Genomic DNA, 20,250 nt, shown 5'->3' with positions numbered 1-20,250 from the left:
CATTCAGAAAGCCAAGAGACATATGAAAACATGCTCAAAGTCACTAATCATCCGAGAGATGCAAATCAAAACAACATTGAGGTACCATCTCACACCTGTCAGACTGGCTATCATCAACAAATCAACAAACGACAAGTGCTGGAGAGGATGTGGAGAAAAAGGAACCCTTCTGCACTGCTGGTGGGAATGCAGACTGGTGCAGCCACTATGGAAGACAGTATGGAGTTTCCTCAAAAAACTACAAATGGAACTCCCATTTGACCCTGTGATCCCACTTCTAGGAATATATCCCAAGAAACCAGAAACACCAATCAGAAAGGATATATGCACCCCTATGTTCGTAGCAGCACAGTTCACCATAGCTAAGATCTGGAAACAGCCTAAGTGCCCATCTGTAGATGAATGGATTAGAAAACTGTGGTACATCTACATGATGGAATACTATGCTGCTGTAAAAAAGAAGGAACTCTTACCATTTGGAACAGCATGGATGGAACTGGAGAGCATTATGCTAAGTGAAGTAAGCCAGTCAATGAAGGAAAAATACCACATGATCTCACTCATTTCTGGTTAATAAAGACCATTATAAACTTATGAACAAAAATAGATACAGAGGCAGAGCTGCCTCGAACAGATTGTCAAACTACAGCAGGAAGGCCGGGGAGGGTGGGAGGGCAGGAGGGGGTTGGGTAAGAGATCAACCAAAGGAATTGTATGCATTCATATAAGCATAACCAATGGACATAAGACACTGGGGGGTAGGGGAGGCCAGAGGATTGTCAAGGGCGGGGGAGGAAAAAAGGAGACATATGTAATACTCTTTGTAATACTTTAAGGAATTAAAAAAATAAAAAATAAATAAAAACCAGTTTTTAAAAAAAAAAAACAGCCAAGGGAAAGAAGACTAACCTACAAGGGAAACACCATTAGATAATAATCAGATTTTTTAGTAGAAACATTACAAGCCAGGAGACAGTAGAAGGAAATATTCAAAATATTGGAAGAGAGGAACCATCAGCCAAGGGTAATATATTCTGCAAAGATGTCCTTTAGATATGAAAGAAAACTAAATCCTTCCCCAGATGAATAACAGCTGAAATAATTTATCACTATAAGACCTGCATTACAAGACATTTTGGAAGGAGCTCTTCTATAAGAAACAAAATAACAAAAATATTCAAAACTTTAAGTAAGATGATGAACAGACAGAAGCAGGAAATTGCAGCTCCACTTTAGAATAAGATATTAAATACTTACTTAAAACATAAAAGTTAGCCGAAACCGGTTTGGCTCAGTGGATAGAGCGTCGGCCTGCGGACTGAAAGGTCCCAGGTTCGATTCCGGTCAAGGGCATGTACCTGGGTTGCGGGCATATCCCCAGTAGGAGATGTGCAGGAGGCAGCTGATCGATGTTTCTCTCTCATCGATGTTTCTAACTCTCTATCTCTCTCCCTTCCTCTCTGTAAAAAATCAATAAAATATATTAAAAAAAAAACATAAAAGTTAAAGGGGAAAAGGGACAATAAAAAATAACTATACTACAATTTGTGCAAGCTGGTAATAAATGTACAGCATAAAAAAGATAATTTTTGACAACAAAATCATAAAAGGGGTGGAGGAATTGAACTGAAATTGTACAGGTGAATAAAGATAAGAGGCAATTGGGAAAAAAAGGACTATTGTATACAAGGGTGGGCAAAAGTAGGTTTATAGTGTTCATATGGAAAATAATACAATAATCTATAATAATAAAAGGGTAATATGCTAATTAGACCAGACATCCTTCTGGACGTCATTCCAGATGAAGCCGGGGCCAGAGGGAAGCCAGCCCGGGTCCCGGGTGCCTGCGGGAAGCCAGTGCAGCTGGGGGAAGGAAAGTCTACTCTTGCATGAATTTTGTGCACTGGGCCTCTAGTTAATAAATAATAATACAGAATAAACTTTGTTTCACATACTCACAACTATAAACCTACTTTTGCCCACCCCTATATATGAGACATTTTACACAAACCTAATAGTACCACACACACACACACACACACACACACACACACACACACACACACAAATTCAGAGCTGGGACAAGACACATAAAAAGAGATGAAACAGAAAACAAGTCGCAGAAAACCACCAAACTAAAATAGCAGACAGAAACAGAAGTGTGGGAGAAAACAATGGAGATACAGAGCACCCAGAAAACAAAAGATAAAATGGCTATAGGAAATTCTCATATATCAATAATCACCCAAAATGTAAATGAACTGAACACACTGATTAAAAGGCACAGAGTGGTGGGATGGATTAACTAATAAGACCCACCTCTAATTTGCTTGCAAGAAATTCATCTCACCTCTAAAGACAAACAGGCTCAAAAAAGACTTAAATAAATAAAATCAGAAATGAAAGAAAAGTTACAACACCACGAGATACTGAGGATTATTCAAGAATACTATGAAAGTCTACATGCTACCAGATTCAATAACCTAAAGGAAATGGATAAATTCATAGAAGTATACAACCTTCCTTGACTGAATCATGAAGAACTGGAAAATCTAACTACACTGATAACTAGTAAGGAAATCGAAACTAATGAAAAACCTCCTGTGTTTAAAATAAAAATATATTTGTACCATAGAACAGAAATATGTAAAACTATGTAGACTGTGAACAGGTATTTTCATAGTTTTGACTTGGTGTACAGAAGGACCAAAGACCTCCTTATTTTTGTTTTTGGAATGGTAGAGATAATGAGTTTAGTTTAAGATATGTTCTCTTAGGTCCTTGTAGGGTATGTAAGCAGAGATATGCTACAAAACTAGTTTGTATATATAAATCTGGAGCTTATGAAAGATGTCCTCACCTACATGTTCATAGTTCTATAGTAGAATCTGAATTTTACCTGTGGTTTAAAATAACAATTAATTTGACGATGGTCCATATTCATGTTAAGCCTTTATCTAGTGCAAATTTGTAACAGACTTCCTTACCCCATACCTGGGACAAACAAAGCAAGGAAAATTACCTTTGCCATTCCAACTGAACTGGCATTCAATTCTGAGATGCCTTGGTTGGTCTTGTCTCCACGTTCCCATATACCAAAGTCCTGCCATAAAATAACCAACATAACATTAGCAAGTCATCACTACTAAATACTCACTAGATCAGTGATGGCAAACCTTTTGAGCTCGGCATGTCAGCATTTTGAAAAACCCTAACTTAACTCTGGTGCCGTGTCACATATAGAAATTTTTTGATATTTGCAACCATAGTAAAACAAAGACTTATATTTTCGATATTTATTTTATATATTTAAATGTCATTTAACAAAGAAAAATCAACCAAAAAAAAATGAGTTCGCGGGTCATAGGTTCGCCATCACTGCACTAGATGCACAACCCTTGAATAAAAGGCATGCATAGTAGCTAATTTGACATATTTATGTGTACCCACAATGCTTATTAAGGATATGCCAATGAGGTGGGTTGCCCCATAGGTATTTTCCCAGTAACTTTAAATTTTTGTGAGGCTTCCAAGAAGTTGGCGGACTCCTGAACAGTTGATTAGTACTAAGAACTACAGTTCAGTTCATCTGGAGAGGTATTTCTCAAAATTTTCCATCAAAGCAGATACCCAAGGGGTCTACAAAATGGAGCCTAAACCACACCCTGGTACTTTATTTTAAATATCCATTCTAATTTTACTCTATATTGGCATTGAAAATGTACTATGCACTACCCTACGCACTTTACACTATTATCTTCCTTAATCATTACATTTTATAGATGACAAAACTGAGCTGCAAAGAGAGGTTAAGTGACTCACCCAAGGACATACAGCTAATAAGTGACAGAGCTAGGATTACAGTTCAAGTACTCTCACTCCAAAGCCTACATTCTTAACCATTACTCTATACGGCCCCCTGATAATCTAAAGATAACAGTTAAAATTAATTTTAACAAACTTTATTTTAAAATAACTTTAGACTTCCAGAGAAGTTACAAAAATAGTACAGTGAGTTCCATATACCTTTACCTCAGCTTTCCTTAATGTTAACACCTGACATAACCATAGCACAACTGTCAAAACTAAGAAATTAATGTCAGAACAACACTAGTTTACTTCTTCACTGCACCCTAAATTGGGGATTCCCATTGCTGTTAAATTGGTTCCAAGGTCATCAGCTGACAGCATTCATTAGTGTGAGTCCTTCCAGCAACAATTATTAGTGGTGTTTCAGTGGTGATTTTCTAGTTCCTTCATTACCTCTGCAATTTGTCACTAAGGAAGAGCTATGACTTCTCCCCCATTTCTATATCCAGTTGTTTATTTATATCAGTAGGAAATTATGGATATTTAGGTTCTTCTCTAGGTTGTAATAAAATGATATTATTTTGTTGCTTGAATTGTTCCAACTTTGGCCTTAGGGTGTTCTAGGTTTGACATGCCCCATTCTTTTTGAACACTTCCTCACTTCTGTCACTACATGATGCTCCAGTCTCATCTTGTATTTGTCATATACCAGCCCAGGAACTGACCACCTCCATACGGAATCCTGTTTTCTTTTACTAGAGAATGATAGTTACAATCCAAGACTTGAACAATGGTGCTCATTGTCACTATGGTGTCATTGCTTCTAGGCCCTCTCACTAAACAGAACTTGAACATACCCATGTGCATACATACATGTACATACAAACACACATACACACAATATACTTTACACACCTGTATTTATTTCCATATGTATCTTAAATTACTTTTCATGTCAGATCTCTGAGTTAAAGCTTTAGGAAGGTAAGCCATATTTATCCCATGGCTAGTCTGACCTGCCCCCAAACTCAGCTGTACCCTTGTTTGTGCAGCAAAGATTAGACTCTCAGAAGGCACAAATATTAATTCTACTGCTGCAATCCTTAGCTGTAGTGGAGAAGCCAAAGAACCCTAATTTGTACCCAGGCCTATGATATTGGAAGGCAAAGTAATCAGTTAACAAATAATGTCTGTTTGCATCAAATATTGATAGGGGCAGAAATAGAATGTTGGGGAACCAGCTAGAATTGTAAGAAATATTAATCATGCTCTGTTAAATGTGATTGTTTTGTTCTGATTAAAGAAGGCTGCTGGCAGCTGAACTTGGGTCCTGGGAAGTCACCTGGAAATGCAGCCCATTCTCCCCATTTGGAGCTGCCTATTATCATGGAAAAATTAACAACTTTGCTGCAGAACCAGAATTGTCAGCCCTTTGAAGACTTCCAGCCCTTGTATATCACTAAGCCCTTTGAAGATCCCCAGCTCTCTGCTTACCTGTTAACTGCCCATTTGGCATACCCTTTGGCTACTTCCCAATGTAATCTTTTGTCCTTTTACCGAATATAAGCAGCTGGCTTATGGTGGGGTGCAGAGCAGATTTTTGTGGATGACCGCTGCTCTCGCCATACTGTTGGCAGTATTGGAATTGTGGATGAAAGGGGCCACATGCTAACCTGACAAGCTCAGGGAAGGCCTGCATGGCAGTCTTGCAAACTCAGAGACCTAAAGTAACCACAAAGGATGGTCTGAAATCAAACTTTAACTAAAAGCAGTTATGGTGGGCAGTTACATCCTAGGCTGATATCTTCACTGACAAGGTCAACCTTTACCTTAACTGAGCCTATCTGTCTTTTTGCGTCTATAATAACATACACTTGAAATGTCTGGGTAACTTGTAACTTCCCTTTTTCTGGACCCCTTGGGACACAACCTAATGTGCTGGGCACCAGGACACATACCACAAACTCCTTCATTATTATCATGTTAATTGTTCCTGCACCCACCTAAGTATGTGTCTATCATTTTACTTTATATCCAATCCCAGGGGCTCCCCCCTTTCACGCCCTCCCAACCACTTTGCTTTCTCCTGCCTCTCTAGTCTATCACCAATGGATTTCACGTAACCCACCTATGTCCCTTCCTTTGATTGCAATGTATAAATAAAGATGTAACCTGCCATTCTCCAGAGCATTATCTCAAGTCATTGAGGTTCTGCTTCCTGGCATATGTCGACAGTTTGGCTCAAATAAACTCAGAAAAATTCTTTATAGGTTTCGATGGTTATTTTTATTTTAACAGAATAAACGCTCATATATGATTCAATCCTGCCTCTGCTTAATTGACTCAAGTAGTAACATGCAGCACATGGACCCATTGATTGTCCAGTTACAGCATGTCTATGTTACACTTATCCTTCTGGAAAATATAGAGTGACAGGTTCCAGATTTACCCTCCTACCTAAAACAACTAAAAAACTAAATAATTAAGTTAAAAAACTGGATTATCTATGACACATCCATTTTCAATACAGTGAACATCATGTGATGAAGAACAGTGATCCCTGAGAGAAGAGATGTTAAATATTTTATGATTTAATATAAATTTATCTCATATAGTAGTTATAAGAAAAAACAACTATTTTGTACTGTAAGTACTGAGTCAATGTCTACAGATACTATTATACACATAGAAATTTTATTTCTAAGTAGCTAACTGGCCCATAATACTCCCTAGTCATCTTGCTCCTGCTTAAGACCATAAGTCATTAAAATAAGGCTACAATTTATCCCCAGACTCCCAAATACATACCATCAGATATTCAGTTTGAAAGAAATGAAAACATAGCATCTTGACTCTCTTGCCTCTGTAACTCCCTTGGGGAGAAGGTAAACAGAAGATGACAGAGCTTAGCAAAGAAAGAGACTGAAGATAATTTCTGCCAGAAGCCTTATAGATTGGTTCACTATGAGGTGCAGCTATAAGAGAAAGAATCGGTTGTCCAGAATTTTAAAATCACCATATGTTTAAAATGCATTACCAAATGAGTACTTACTGCAGTTTTATATGCAGCTTCAATGTAAAACACAAGGTTCTGGATGAAATTGACTTCATCTAGGCTGTGGATGATATGAAGTCCTGAGGAAAAAGAGAATAAAGATATAAAGCTGGTCAATGTTATACTGTTATAATTAATGCAGTGATTAATTAACAGGAAAGGAGCAAAGGGAAGGCTGGATAATATGGACATGCCATTTGTGCCAGGAAGCTACCGCTTAACACTCTCCAGGTCTGTTCCCCACAAATCCTGGGGGAAGGGACTGGACAAAGAAAGAATAGAGGTATGCCCAGTAAAGTCTAAATGATGTAGAGAGGGTGCTTGATTGTCAGTCATACCTGGGAACAGGGCATCAGCCAGAATAGGTGTGTAGGCATGGCCACTGAAAGCAAGGGAAGATTTTTTTATTTAACCTCCTAAACAAAGGGGATTCCTCTTGCTCTTTCTCCTGAGAAGGCTAAAAAGGGCTAATTCAAATGTAACCCTGATATTTTGGGGGCTAGCATTTGGAATCCATGCCAGCAAGCTAACCTATAATTAAGTCATTACCTCCTTCCCAGAAATTGGTCTTACAGAACCTGTTACAGAGGCCATAAAACTGTGAACAGTTCACTGCCCCTGGAGGGAGGGTTATTAATGCTGTTGCCTGGCCAAATCATCAGATATGGCCTGGAGACCACCAACACTTGGGGGCCTTCTTGAAAGGCCCACAAAAAGGACCAGAAGCATAATCCATATTTGTGGGACAAAAGACCACAGGGAGATATAAAAAGAAGCCCCCTGCATGTTTCAGTACTCAGATTTGGAAAGCTATTCCCTGAGTCTGCTGGCATAATTAAACAGTGTCCCTCCATTTCTTTAAAGCGTCGCTTGGTTTTCTTTGGTCTTCTGCAACACTCCCTTGTTAATAGCAACTTGACTCCTGGCTTGTAGGACTCTTAGGCTCTGCACTTGTCCACATGGCCCATAGCCATGTGGTTCCTAGACACAATGGACTAATGAATGGACTTTAACTAGCCTGATATTACACTGGACTCAACTCCATTATGGAACAGAAACTCTGGACACTGGCTTTGCTTTTCGCTCTGCTGGAGCCCCAGATGCACCATTTCAAGGACTGGTTTCAGGGAAATGGTACTTTGGAAATGGAGGGATATAACTCCACGCAAATAAAAATCACTCATTCTCCCATGCAAGTCTTAGAAAATTCTTTTTCTCATGATGTTATAAGAACCTGAGCCCCAGTACCTAATGGGGAAAGGGATCCCCTACTTCCACCAGTGGACACCCTACTTCCACCAATAACAAATAACTATAGGCTTTACAGGCAGCCATAATGACTAAATGACCCTACTATTCCCAAGTAATCCTACTCTTCTTAGGTACTTTGATTCTTAAAAAATATCACAGATCAGTCATAGGCTAGTCTTCAACTAAGTGAGATACCAGCATATTTTAACATGGAAGAATTTTAACTGTTATTTGTAGGTATTAATAGGAAGTCTCAGACTCCTGATTCTATAGGTAACTAATTTATAATGTGCTTAAATGTACAAATCTAGGCATCTGGAAAAACATAAATCATAAAAGAATTGGAAAGAACCTAAATATTGAGCAAGAAGTAGATAAACATTATGATTCTAAGGAAAACTTAAAACTATATTTTTTGGAGTAATAATGAGAATTGATCTAAATGTAAGCTATACAAAGATAGTATATCCTATATAATAAAAGCCTAATATGCAAATTGACTGAACAGCAGAATGACTGCTTGGTGGAGGGCAGGGGCAGTGAGCAGGCGATGCCAGGCCAGCCAAGGCGGGTGCCAGCGGGGAGAGGGAGGGGATGGCAATCAGGTGGCAGCGACGACCGGGGGTGGTGGAGGGGCGATGGGGGGGGGGCGGGGCCAGTTGCCTCCCACAGGGGAAGCCAGACTAAGCCATCAGTTGGACATCCCCCGAAAGCTAACGAACTGTGAGAGGGCACAGGCTGGGCTAAGGGACCCCTCCCCCAGAGTGCATGAATTTTTGTGCACTGGGCCTCTAGTATTAATATAAAATCTTCCCACACTTTCAGTGGCCATGCCTACACACCTATTCTGGCAGATGTCCTGTTCCCAGGTATGACTGATAGACAAGCACCCTCTCTACCCAATGGAGGGTTTTGCATGAATTATCTACTTAATTTTTACAACATCCCTAAGAGGTGGGTACTTCTGAGGCTTCGAGATGTTATTTGCCTAAGGTCATGTAACCAATAAATAGGACTCCATTGATTATCAACTTCTGCATCACTTTAGAGACAAATATCCAACCAAAATGCCATACTGCTTTCCAATATGTACAATACAATCCATTTTTGTTCAAAAAGTAACACTTTTCTCTCTTCCCCATCTCTTATTTTTAATGAGAGAAATACCAACAAGTATACAGTGAAAGTCTTCCACTTGAATCACATCACTTCCACTCTGCCAAATCTCCTCTCTGGAGGAAATAAGTCTAACCAGTTTCCTCTGTATCCTTCAGAGATATACTATGCACATACAAAAATTACACAAAAAATAGAACTAGATTATGCTGCACCTTGCTTTTTTCATATATCACTTGGAGACAGTTTTAAATATATCTGCCTCATTTTTAAATAGCCACACAGCTTTCCAAAGAATAGATACTCATATAACTAGTTCATTATTGAAAGACATTGAAGTTCTAATCTTTTATCACCACAATCAGTGCTGCAATGTATATCTGTGTATTTATATATCTTTGTGCACATGTACCAGTATATCAAGGTAAATTCTTAGAATTAGAATTGCTGAGTCACAGATTTATACATAATTTTTCTAAAATGTTATTATGAAATTTTTCAACGAACAAAAGAAATTAGAATTTTACAGTGCATACATGTATACACATGACCTGGACTCAACCATTAACATTTCACTATAGTTTTTCTTTTTAAAAAAATTGTAGTAAGAGAGAAGAGGAAGAGAAGGAGGGATGAAGGGAGGGAGGGAGAACAAAAAGTCAACAAACCCAATGGAAGAAGATATTTGCAAACATGCCCCAACTGGGGATCAAATCAGTAACTTGGTATGTGCCCTGACTGGGAATCGAACCTGCCACCTTCTGGTGTAGGGGAAGAAGCTCAAATGAACTGAGCCACACTGGGCAGGGCTTACTATATTTTCTCAACACATATCTATCCTTTCATCAATCCATCTTATTTTTGATACATTTCAAAGTAAGTTGCAAATATCAGTACACTTCTCCATAAATACTTCACCATATGTGTATTAAATATTGATAATTATCACCAAGTTATTATGTAAAGTTTCACAGTTTATATACCAAACAGCACTACCTGCCTGTTCCCTACACCCCATCAACACTTGATTTAATAATTTTTTTAATCTTTGCCTCTCTAATGGATGAGAAATAGAATCTTTGTGTTTAATTTGAAGTTCTTTTACTATGAACTAGAGGCCCAGTGCACAAAAATCTGTGCACTCGGGAGGGTCCCTCAGCCCAGCCTGTGCCCCTCTCACAGTCTGGGATCCCTTGGGGGATGACCACCTGCTGGCTTATGCCCGCTCCCCTGGGGATTGGGCCTAAGTTGGCAGTCAGACAGCCCTCTGGCATCCTGCGAGCCTTCAGGGGATGTCCACTTGCCAGCAGGGAGCAGGCCTAAGCTGCAGTCAGACATCCTTAGCACTGCTGAGGAGGCGGGAGAGGCTCCCACCACCACCACTGTACTGGCAGCCATCAGCCTGGCTTATGGCTGAGCAGAGCTCCGCCTGTGGGAGCGCACTGACAACCAGGGGGCAGCTCCTGCATTGAGCGTCTGCCACTTGGTGGTCAGTGTGTGTCAGAGTGTCCAGTCATTCCCAGTGGTTCTGCTGTTAGGGTCAATTTGCATATTACCCTTTTATTATATAGGACAGAGGCCTGGTGCATGGGTGGGGGCCAGCTGGTTTGCCCTGAAGGGTGTCCTGGATCAGGGTGGGGGTCCCGCTAGGGTGCCTGGCCAGCCAGGGTGAGGGCTGAGGGCCGTTTTCAGGCTGGACACACCGTTCAGGGAGGGGGTTCCTGCTGGGGTGCCTGGCCAGCCTGGGTGAGTGGCTGATGGCAGTTTGCAGGCTGGCCACAGCCCCTTCAGGGTAAGGGTCCCCACTGGGGTGCCTGGCCAGCCTGGGTGAGGGGCTGATGGCTGTTTTCAGGCTGGCCAAAGCCCCTTAAGGGTGGGGGTCCCCGCTGGGGTGCCTTGCCAGCCTGGGTGAGGGGCTGATGGCTGTTTGCTGGATGGCCATAGCCCCTTCAGGGTGGGGGTCCCCACTGGGTGCCTGGCCAGCCTGGGTGAGGGGCTGATGGGTCTTCACAGGCTGGCCAACACCCCCAGCGGGGACCCTCACCCCATGAGGGTGTGGCCAGCCTGGGTGAGGGGATGATGGCTGTTTGGAGGCTGGCCACGGCCTCCAGCCACCCAAGCTCCCAGTGCAGGCTGGCTGGAAGCAGGTATCTGGGATTTTTTTATCTTCTACAATTGAAACTTTGTAGCCTTGAGCAGAGGCCACAGCCAGGCAGGGCAGGCGGGAAGCTTGGCTTCCTCCATCACCGGGGCAACCAAGCCTCCTGCTTGCTCCAGTTCCGTGGCTGCCGGCTGCCATCTTTGTGGGTTAATTTGCATATAGTCACTGTGATTGGCTGGTGGGTGTCTTGGGGCATGGCGGAGGTGCAGTCAATTTGAATGTTTCTCTTTCATTAGATTAGATAAAGTCAGAGTCTTTTTATATGCTTCTAAGCCATCTATATGTCCCTTTGCTCATGGTATTGTCTAAAAGGCCTTCTCCACATCTTAGAATCCTAACTGTTCTTTCAAAGCCCAGGTCAAATTCTATCTCCTCTATGATGCTGTCATTGATTACCCTCTTCTGTGCTTCATTTAATTTTAATTTCCCTGCTCTAATAAACTTGTTTTTTAGTTTGTAATATAGATAAATCTGCACCTCAATCAAAAGGAAACAACCATGTCTCATTTATATTTGCAGGTTATAAAAATATTTCAAATAGTCCCTGAAAGAATCTCATAGCATTTTGAATGGAATTAAATAATATGGAATAGCACAAGTTTAATAATTATTTATTGAATATCTAAAACAGCCAAGATGGCTGTCAATGGGACAGCAGGCTACAAGATAGTGTGTGAGTGAGAGAACAAAAGGAGAGTGTGTGGACGTGCAGCGAGTGTCTGTATTTGTGAGTGAGGGACAGCTACATTCCACAGGACTGTTGGGGACTGGCAGACTAGGCTCCCCTGGCCGGGAAGCCTCTACTGCTGCTGAAATCTCTCCTGGAGAGGCCGGCTCTGCCACAGAGACTGCGTCATCTTGAAGGGGAGACCGACTGTGATCAGAAGCCCAGCATTACCTTCAACTGGGGAGACCTCGGATATCTGCTGGGATCCTACAACCACAATGCACAGGGACCAGCTGCCTCAGCTGTGAACCCACAACATGGGGACTCCAGCCTCCCCAACTGCAGGCACATAAGAAGTCTGTCCAGGGGGAGACAAAGCGACACCGAATATGCAGACGGGCCCGGTGCCTTCTCACATAGCAGATAGAAGGAAGAGTTGAATCAAACAACACCCACCTGGAATTGGTGAATTAAACACAGCTGGTGAGGCAATCCATGGATGGCAAAGTCAGATATCACCTAGAGAAAAGTGAGATCTGGGATCCAGGGTGGAGGGAGAAACACTTACAGCAGGGACTAGAGTCTCAGAGGAAGACTGCACCCCATAAAATCCACAGTCATTGGGGTCAGTGTAGCCCTTGAATGTGGAAGGGGTCCACAGGGCGGCTGGCAGAAGGGAACTCTAGATATTAGTCCACAGCTGGGCTGGGCCCAGAAAGGCAGCCTGAAGTACTATACTGGCTGCGCAGTGCCAGGGAAAAAGACATGAGTCTGTGTGCTTCCTGTCTCTTTTTAATTTTTTACCTCCTTACTTTTGCTTGTTAAGTCCAGCATATAGGATCTTCCAATTAAAAACACTCATCGACACTGCAGGAGAAAGTTGTTTTTGTGGAAACTGGGGAAGAGTGGGGAGAGACAAGCAGGAAACAAACTCTGAGACAGTCCATCCCAACCCAGAATCCAGTGCGGCAGGGAAAGAACAATCTAAACACTGGGTATGGGGGCCTTTTAATTCCAGATATTAATACAGAAACACTGCCACCCAGGGGTTGTGTCAGAAATTGACTCTTGTGTAAATTCAACTGAAGGCAAGGAGAAACAAAGTGAGCAGAGAGATCTGTCTGATTGAAAACAGGATGGTGGCTTATGACACAGAGGAGCAGTGGATCTCAGGGAACTCAAATACTGTGCTGACCACCTGACATGAAACAGATGTGCCAAGCAGAACAGTAGAGGAAGTGAATGACCTTCACTACTTCACTTTTTATTTTTTATCTTTTACTTAAGAAACTAATTTTTTTTCTTTTCTCACTTGATTTTACTTTTTTATCATTACTTTTCTATTTTTGATTATTATTACTACTATTATTTTACCTCTTAAAAAGTTTTATTTTATTTTTTCTTTACTTTATTTAATTTTGGGATTAGTGATATACATTCTATTTTTATTTTATTTTAGCATTATTTTACTCTATCTCAATTTTTCCTTTGTGCTGACACTCTCTTCCACACTTTTCCCCCTTTTCATACTGTTTCTCTTACCCTGCTCCTGCTTTGGTTTTTCTCTATCCTTTCTTTTTACTCCATTAAAAATGATCTTACTCATATATCTAATTTCCTCTCCTCTACTCCAAGTCCATGCACACTTATCTCTTCTCTTTCTTCATTATACAATTTTTTCTTTCTTTTTTTCTTTTTCCTTTCTTCCTTGTTGTTGTTGTTTGTTTGTTTGTTAGTTTGTGTTTTTTCTTCTTTTTTTGCTTCTGTTTTTCCTCTCCTCACTTGTTCTCTTCTATTAATAGCTTAATTAATTCCAATCACCAACTCAGGCCTATCTACTCTCTATTCTCCTTTTATAATAGTAGATGAATACATACATAGATAGGTTAAGGAAAGGGGAAATTTTATATACATATATATAAATTTTCTTTTATATATATTTTTAATATATATATCTTTTTCCTTTTTGTATTTTGTTCTTTATATTTATTCTTATACACTCATTCTCTTTCTGCCTCCTCTATATTCAATTGTGGCCATTTCCCCATCCATTTAATTCCTTAACCTTACCTTCTGGAAATAAGCTCTGCCTCCTCAGATTAATCTGGGTGCTCGTTGTTTGGGTGTTTGTTGTTTGCATTTTTTGGATTAGTTGTTGTTTTATTGGAGTTTTAGCCCCATATACATGTAATTTTTCCCCCTACTTTTTTCTTCTCTTTCTTTTCTCTCTTACATTTTTTCCTTTTCTTAATATCATTTTTACACTCTTTTCTATATTCTAATTCAATTTTCTCTAGTGGTCACCTTTATTTGGGGTTATTAGTATAGTAAATAAATTTGTGGATGGTACCCTGTGCGTTGTGTCTTGTTGTGTTGTATTTTGTGCCTTTAAGTCAATGCAGGAGAGAGAGATCTACATAACCAGACATCCTGAGAGGAGCGATCATGAGAGACAAAGAAATAGCCCACATATGAAAGAAAAGGAGGAATCACCAAAAAAAAAAAAAAAAGAAGTAAATGAAATGGAGGCAAGAAATATGTCAGAGCAATGGTTATAAGGTCACTGAAAAGATGGAGGACAAAGGCAACAGTGTGTGTAAGAACCAAGAGGAAATAAAGAAGAACCAAGAAGAAATGAAAAATGACATCGCTGTAACAAAGAACTCAATAGAAAGCATCAACAATAGACTAGAAGAAGTGAAGGACCGAATCGGTGAGCTAGGAGACAAGGTAGGAAAAAATACACAAGCAGAGCAGCATCTAGAAAAAAAACTTAAAAAACAGGAGGTGAGTCCAATGGAACTTTCGGACAACATGAAATGAAACAACATCCACATATTGGGAGTGCCAGAAGGAGAGGAAAGTGAGCAAGGACTAGAAAACTGGTTTGAAGGAATAATGACAGAAAACTTCCCTGATATTGGGAAGAAAAAACTCACACAAGTCCAAGAAGCTCACAGAGTCCCAAACAAGGTGAAACCCAAAAGACTGGCACCAAGACACATTATAATTAAATAGGCAAACACCAATGACAAAGTAAGAATCTTAAAGGCTGCCAGAGAGAGACAGCAAGTTACCTACAAGGGATCTCCCTTCAGACTATCAATTGATTTCTCAACAGAAACACATCAGGCAAGAAGGGAATGGAATGAAATATACAAAGTCATGCAAAGGAAGGGTCTGAATCCAAGAATACTGTACCCAACAAGGCTATCAATCAAAGTTGAGGGTGAAATAAGGAGCTTCACAGACAAAAAAGGACTAAGGGAGTTTCTTAATACCAAACCAGCAATGCAAAAAAAAATGCTAAAGGGTCTGCTGTAAAAAGAAGAAATAAGAAGGAAAACAGGCATAAAGAATAAAAATGGTATCAATAATAACTTTAAATGCAAACAGATTAAATGTCCAAAACAAGAGACACAGGATAGCTGAGTGGATAAGAAAACATGACCCATATATCTGCTGTCTGCAGGAGACCTACCTCAGAACAAAGGACTCACAAAGACTGCTAGTGAAAGGATGGAAAATGTTTTTTCAGGCAAATGGAAATTTAAAAAAAAGCTGGGGTAGCAATACTTATATCTGACAAATTAGACCTCAAAGTGAAGGCCTTAACAAGAGATAAGGAAGGACATTTCATAATCCTAAAGGGAGCAATTCAACAAGAAGATGTAACTCTGGTAAACATATACACACCCAATACAGGAGCACCCAAAGACATTAAAAAAAACTTCTGGAGGATATCAAGGGAGAGACTGACAGCAATACAGTCATAGTAGGGAATTTAATACCCCACTAACCCCACTGGACAAATCCTCTAAACAAAAAATAACAAAGAAACATCAATCCTAAATGACTCACTAGATCAGATGGTATTAATTGACATCTTCAAGAACATTTCATCCCAAAGCCACAGAATATACATTCTTCTCAAGTGCACATGGGTCATTTTCAAATATAGACCACATATTGGGACACAGACAAAGTATATTCAAATTCAAGATGATAGAAATCATATCAAGCATTTTCTGAGATCACAATGGCAAAAAATTAGAAATCAACTACAATAAAAACAATCAATACAAAATGAAACAACTGGAAGATAAATAGCATGCTATTAAATCTTAATTGGGTTACCAAAGAGATCAAAGAAGAAATAAAAACATCATGGCAACAACTGACAGTGAACACACAACAATCTGAAATCTATGGGACACAGTGAAAGCAGTCTTGAGAGGGAAGTTCATAGCTCTACAGGCCTACCATGAAAAACAAGAAAAATGGTAATAAATTTTCTAATGCTACAACTCAAGGAGTTAGAAAGAGAGCAACAAGAAAAGCCAGCATAAGCAGAAGGAAGGAAATAATAAAAAACAGAGCAGAAATAAATGACATAGAGACCAAAAAAACAACAACAGCAACAACAAAAACACAAAACATCAACAAAATCAAGAGCTAGTTGAAAGGATAAATGAGATTGATGAACCTCTAGCCAGGCTCACCAAGAATCAAAGAGAGAGGACCCAAATAAACAAAATCAGAAATGAAAGAGGTGAAGTAACAACTGATCCCACAAAAATACAAACGTTTATGAAAAAATACCATGAACTCTATTCCAAAAAAAATGGACAACCTAGATGAAATGGACATATTCCTAGAAAAATACAAGCTCCCAAAACTCAATCAGTAAGAACCAAAAAACCTGAATAGGCCAATAACTACCAAAGAAATTGAAGCAGGGATCAAAAATCTTCCAGCAAACAAAAGCCCTGGTCCTGACGGCTTCACATGTGAGTTCTACCAAGCATTCAAAGAAGAAATAAAACCTATCCTCCAAAGACTATTTGCTGGGGTCCAACCCCAGCAGGTCCAGGGGTCCCCAAAGGTGTGGATGGAGTCGGTGAAGAATGAATGACATGGAGGCTGAGTTCAGTTGATCATCATAGCCGGGTTCTCTTGTCAGGGTCTGGTCAGGATCTCCAGCGAAGTTCTGGTTAGGATCTCCAGCCAGGTTCTGTGTCCATGTTCTCTTGCTAGGTTCTCCAGCCAGGTTCTCCAGCCAAGTTCTGTTGCCAGGTTCTGTCCAGGTTCTGTTGCCATGTTCTCTCGCTAGGTTTTCCAGCCAGGTTCTGTCGCCAGGTTCTGTAGCCAGGTTCTGTCCAGGATCTTTTGCCAGGTTCAGTCACCAGGTTCTAGTCAGGTTCTCTTGCCATGTTCTATCCAGGTTCTATAGCCAGGTTCTGTCTCTAGGTTCTTCAGCCAGGTTCTCTCGCTAGGTTCTGTCTCTAGGTTCTGTGGCCAGTTTCTGTCCAGGATCTTTTGCCATGTTCTCTCGCTAGGTTCTGCCTCTAGGTTCTGTAGCCAGTTTCTGTCCAGGATCTTTTGCCATGTTTTCTCCAGCGAAGTTCTTCTGTCTCTAGGTTCTGTGTCCTGTTGTCTTGTTACATCTGTATTTATACCAGTTGATTCCAATCCTATCAATCTCTATTCCAAAGGTTAGGGCGTTTCTTATCTCCATTCCAGGGAGTAAAGATTATGTAGCTTAAGCATGATTGTTCGTAGTTAAAGTGATTAATTACCCGCCTGGCACTTAGTTAAGGGGTTTTATTCCCTCCCTAACTTCAGGGGAAAATCCCTACCTGGGGAAACAACCTTTCTCAGAGAGGTGACCTTGGTTAAAACACATAGTGCCAAGAAGGTGAGCAAACATATTAAGAACAGTATGCCATATATGCCAGGTCCCTTGAAACAGCAAGGATGGACCGGCTCCCAGCAACTATTCCAAAAAATTCAAGAGGAAGGCACACTTCCAAGCTCTTTCTATGAAGCCAGCATTACTCTAATCCCAAAACCAGATAAAGATCCCATAAAGAAAGAGAACTACAGGCCAATATCCTTGATGAACATACATGCTAAAATCCTCAACAAAATTCTATCAAATCGGATTCAACATTACATTAAAAAGATCATACACCATGATCAAGTGGGATTTATTCTGGGGATGCAAAGATGGTACAATATCTGCAAATCAATAAACGTGATACATCACATAAACAAACTGAGAGACAAAAATCACATAATCGAAAAAGGAACTAAGATGGCAGCATAGGTAAACACCGGGAAATTATCGCCTCACACAACAATTGAAAATTACCGCAAAGGACTGAGCAAACATCATCCAGAACAACAGGAAGGCTGGCTGAGTGTAAATTCCACAACTAGAAGGAAAGAAAAGCACGCTGAGAGCCAGAGGCGCTGCGGAGGTGAAGTGCAGAGGTACGGCGGCGCGCGCGCGCGTGAGGAAAGGGGGTGGCGCCTGAGGACGCGGCTGTCTTTTTGAATCACAAACTCCCGACGGCTCTGAACTCCGGTTCCGGGAAGTCTCTGGGGACACAGGTCTCATACGGGGAGAAGCTGGTCTGTCCGGCAGCGAGCGAACTTGAGGGCGGCTTTCCCTCAGAGGTGCTTGCAGCCGTTACCGGAACACTGAGACGCGCGACTCTGGGCGGAGAATCGGCCATGGCCGCTTTCTCCGCCCTCTGACTCCCTGAGACCCCGCCCCACCCAGGCTGCCGCAGGGCTTTTGCATGTGAATGTACCTAACTGCAGCCTAACCAGGCAGACCTGGAACTTCCAAGAGAAGGCCCAAGGCCCCGCAGCGGCTTGCATTGCTTCACAGCTGAGCCTCTTCGTGGCTCCTGCTGTGTGGCCTCAGGCAGAGGCTGAATTAGCACCTCCTTAGATCCAGGAGCCACTGTACCCAGTGGTCAGAGGGGGTCCATCCAGATTGCAACTCCTCAGATCCATAAGGGACGCACTCAGGGAGCAGACTCAGTGAGCACCAAAGCCCCACTGAAGCAAGTCTTGCCCCAGAAGGGTGTCTTCAGCACAGAAGTTCTCCCACTTCAGACACAGCTGATTCTCACAGCCAATTGGCCTGGAGGTCAATTCCTCCCAGTGAGTCTACAACAACCAAGGCACCAAGAGTGCACCAAGAGTGTCCACCCCAGGTAACTGGGGAGGCTGAGCTACTGGGCCCTACAGGACACCTGGCGCGCAGGGCCACTCTATCAACACAGGGAAGCTGCCAAAATGCGGAGACAAAGAAACAGGTCACAAATGGCAGAAATGGAGGAAAGCAAACGATTGGATATAGAGTTTAAGGCCACGGTTATAAGGTTTTTCAAGAATTTTATGGAAACCGCCGATAAATTTAATGAATCCCTCAATAAGTATAGTGAGACCATGGAGGACATGAAAAAGGACCAACTAGAAATTAAGCATACACTGACTGAAATAAAGAATAATTTACAGAGATCCAGCAGCAGAAAAGAGGATCCCAAGAATCAAGTCAAAGATTTGAAATACAAAGAAACAAAAAATACCCAACCGAAAAAGAAAAAAGAAAAGAGATTCCAAAAATATGAAGATAGTGTAAGGAACCTCTGGGACAACTTCAAGCGTACCAACATCAGAATTATAGGGGTACCAGAAGGAGAGAGAGGGCAAGATATTGAAAACCTTTTTGAAGAAATAATGACAGAAAACTTCCCCTACCTGGTGAAAGAAATGGACTTACAAGTCCAGGAAGCGCAGAGAACCCCAAACAAAAGGAATCCAAGGAGGACCACACCAAGACACATCATAATTAAAATGCCAAGAGCAAAAGATAAAGAGAGAATCTTAAAAGCAGCAAGAGAAAGACAGTCAGTTACCTACAAGGGAGTACCCATACGACTGTCAGCTGATTTCTCAACAGAAACCATGCAGGCCAGAAGAGACTGGCAAGAAATATTCAAAGTGATGAATAGCAAGAACCTGCAACCAAGATTACTTTATCCAGCAAAGCTATCATTCAGAATAGAAGGTCAGATAAAGAGCTTCACGGATAAGAAAAAGCTAAAGGAGTTCATCACCACCAAACCAGCATTATATGAAATGCTGAAAGGTATTCTTTAAGAAGAGGAAGAAGAAAAAGGAACTCTTACCATTTGCCACAGCATGGATGGAACTTGAGAGCGGATAAATACCACAGGATCTCACTCATTTGTGGAATATAATGAACAACATAAGCTGATGAACAAGGACTGATCCAGAGACGGAGAGGCATTGATTGGACTGTCGGGACTTGGAGGGAAGGTAGGGGAGGGTGGGGGTAAGGGGGAAAGATCAACCAAAGGACTTATATGC

General features: G+C 41.1%; 1 protein-coding gene across 10 annotated transcripts in view; it reads right to left on the bottom strand.

The window, feature by feature from the left end:
- The window catches only part of PHKA1 (phosphorylase kinase regulatory subunit alpha 1), a 319,188-nt gene that overhangs the window by 217,078 nt on the left and 81,860 nt on the right, over positions 1-20,250 (bottom strand). For all 10 annotated transcript variants that reach the window (XM_036304532.1, XM_036304531.1, XM_036304536.1 and 7 more), the window contains 2 exons: positions 6,863-6,945; positions 3,023-3,103 (listed from right to left, as the gene is read on the bottom strand). In XM_036304532.1, the coding sequence (XP_036160425.1) occupies positions 3,023-3,103; positions 6,863-6,945 (164 nt within the window). The remainder of the gene's footprint in view (positions 1-3,022; positions 3,104-6,862; positions 6,946-20,250) is intronic.

The sequence above is a fragment of the Myotis myotis genome, unplaced genomic scaffold (genome assembly GCF_014108235.1).
Source record: "Myotis myotis isolate mMyoMyo1 unplaced genomic scaffold, mMyoMyo1.p scaffold_m19_p_4, whole genome shotgun sequence".
NCBI lineage: Eukaryota > Metazoa > Chordata > Mammalia > Chiroptera > Vespertilionidae > Myotis > Myotis myotis.
Note: the sequence above shows the minus strand (reverse complement) of the source record. Positions and strands in the feature narration are given on the sequence as shown.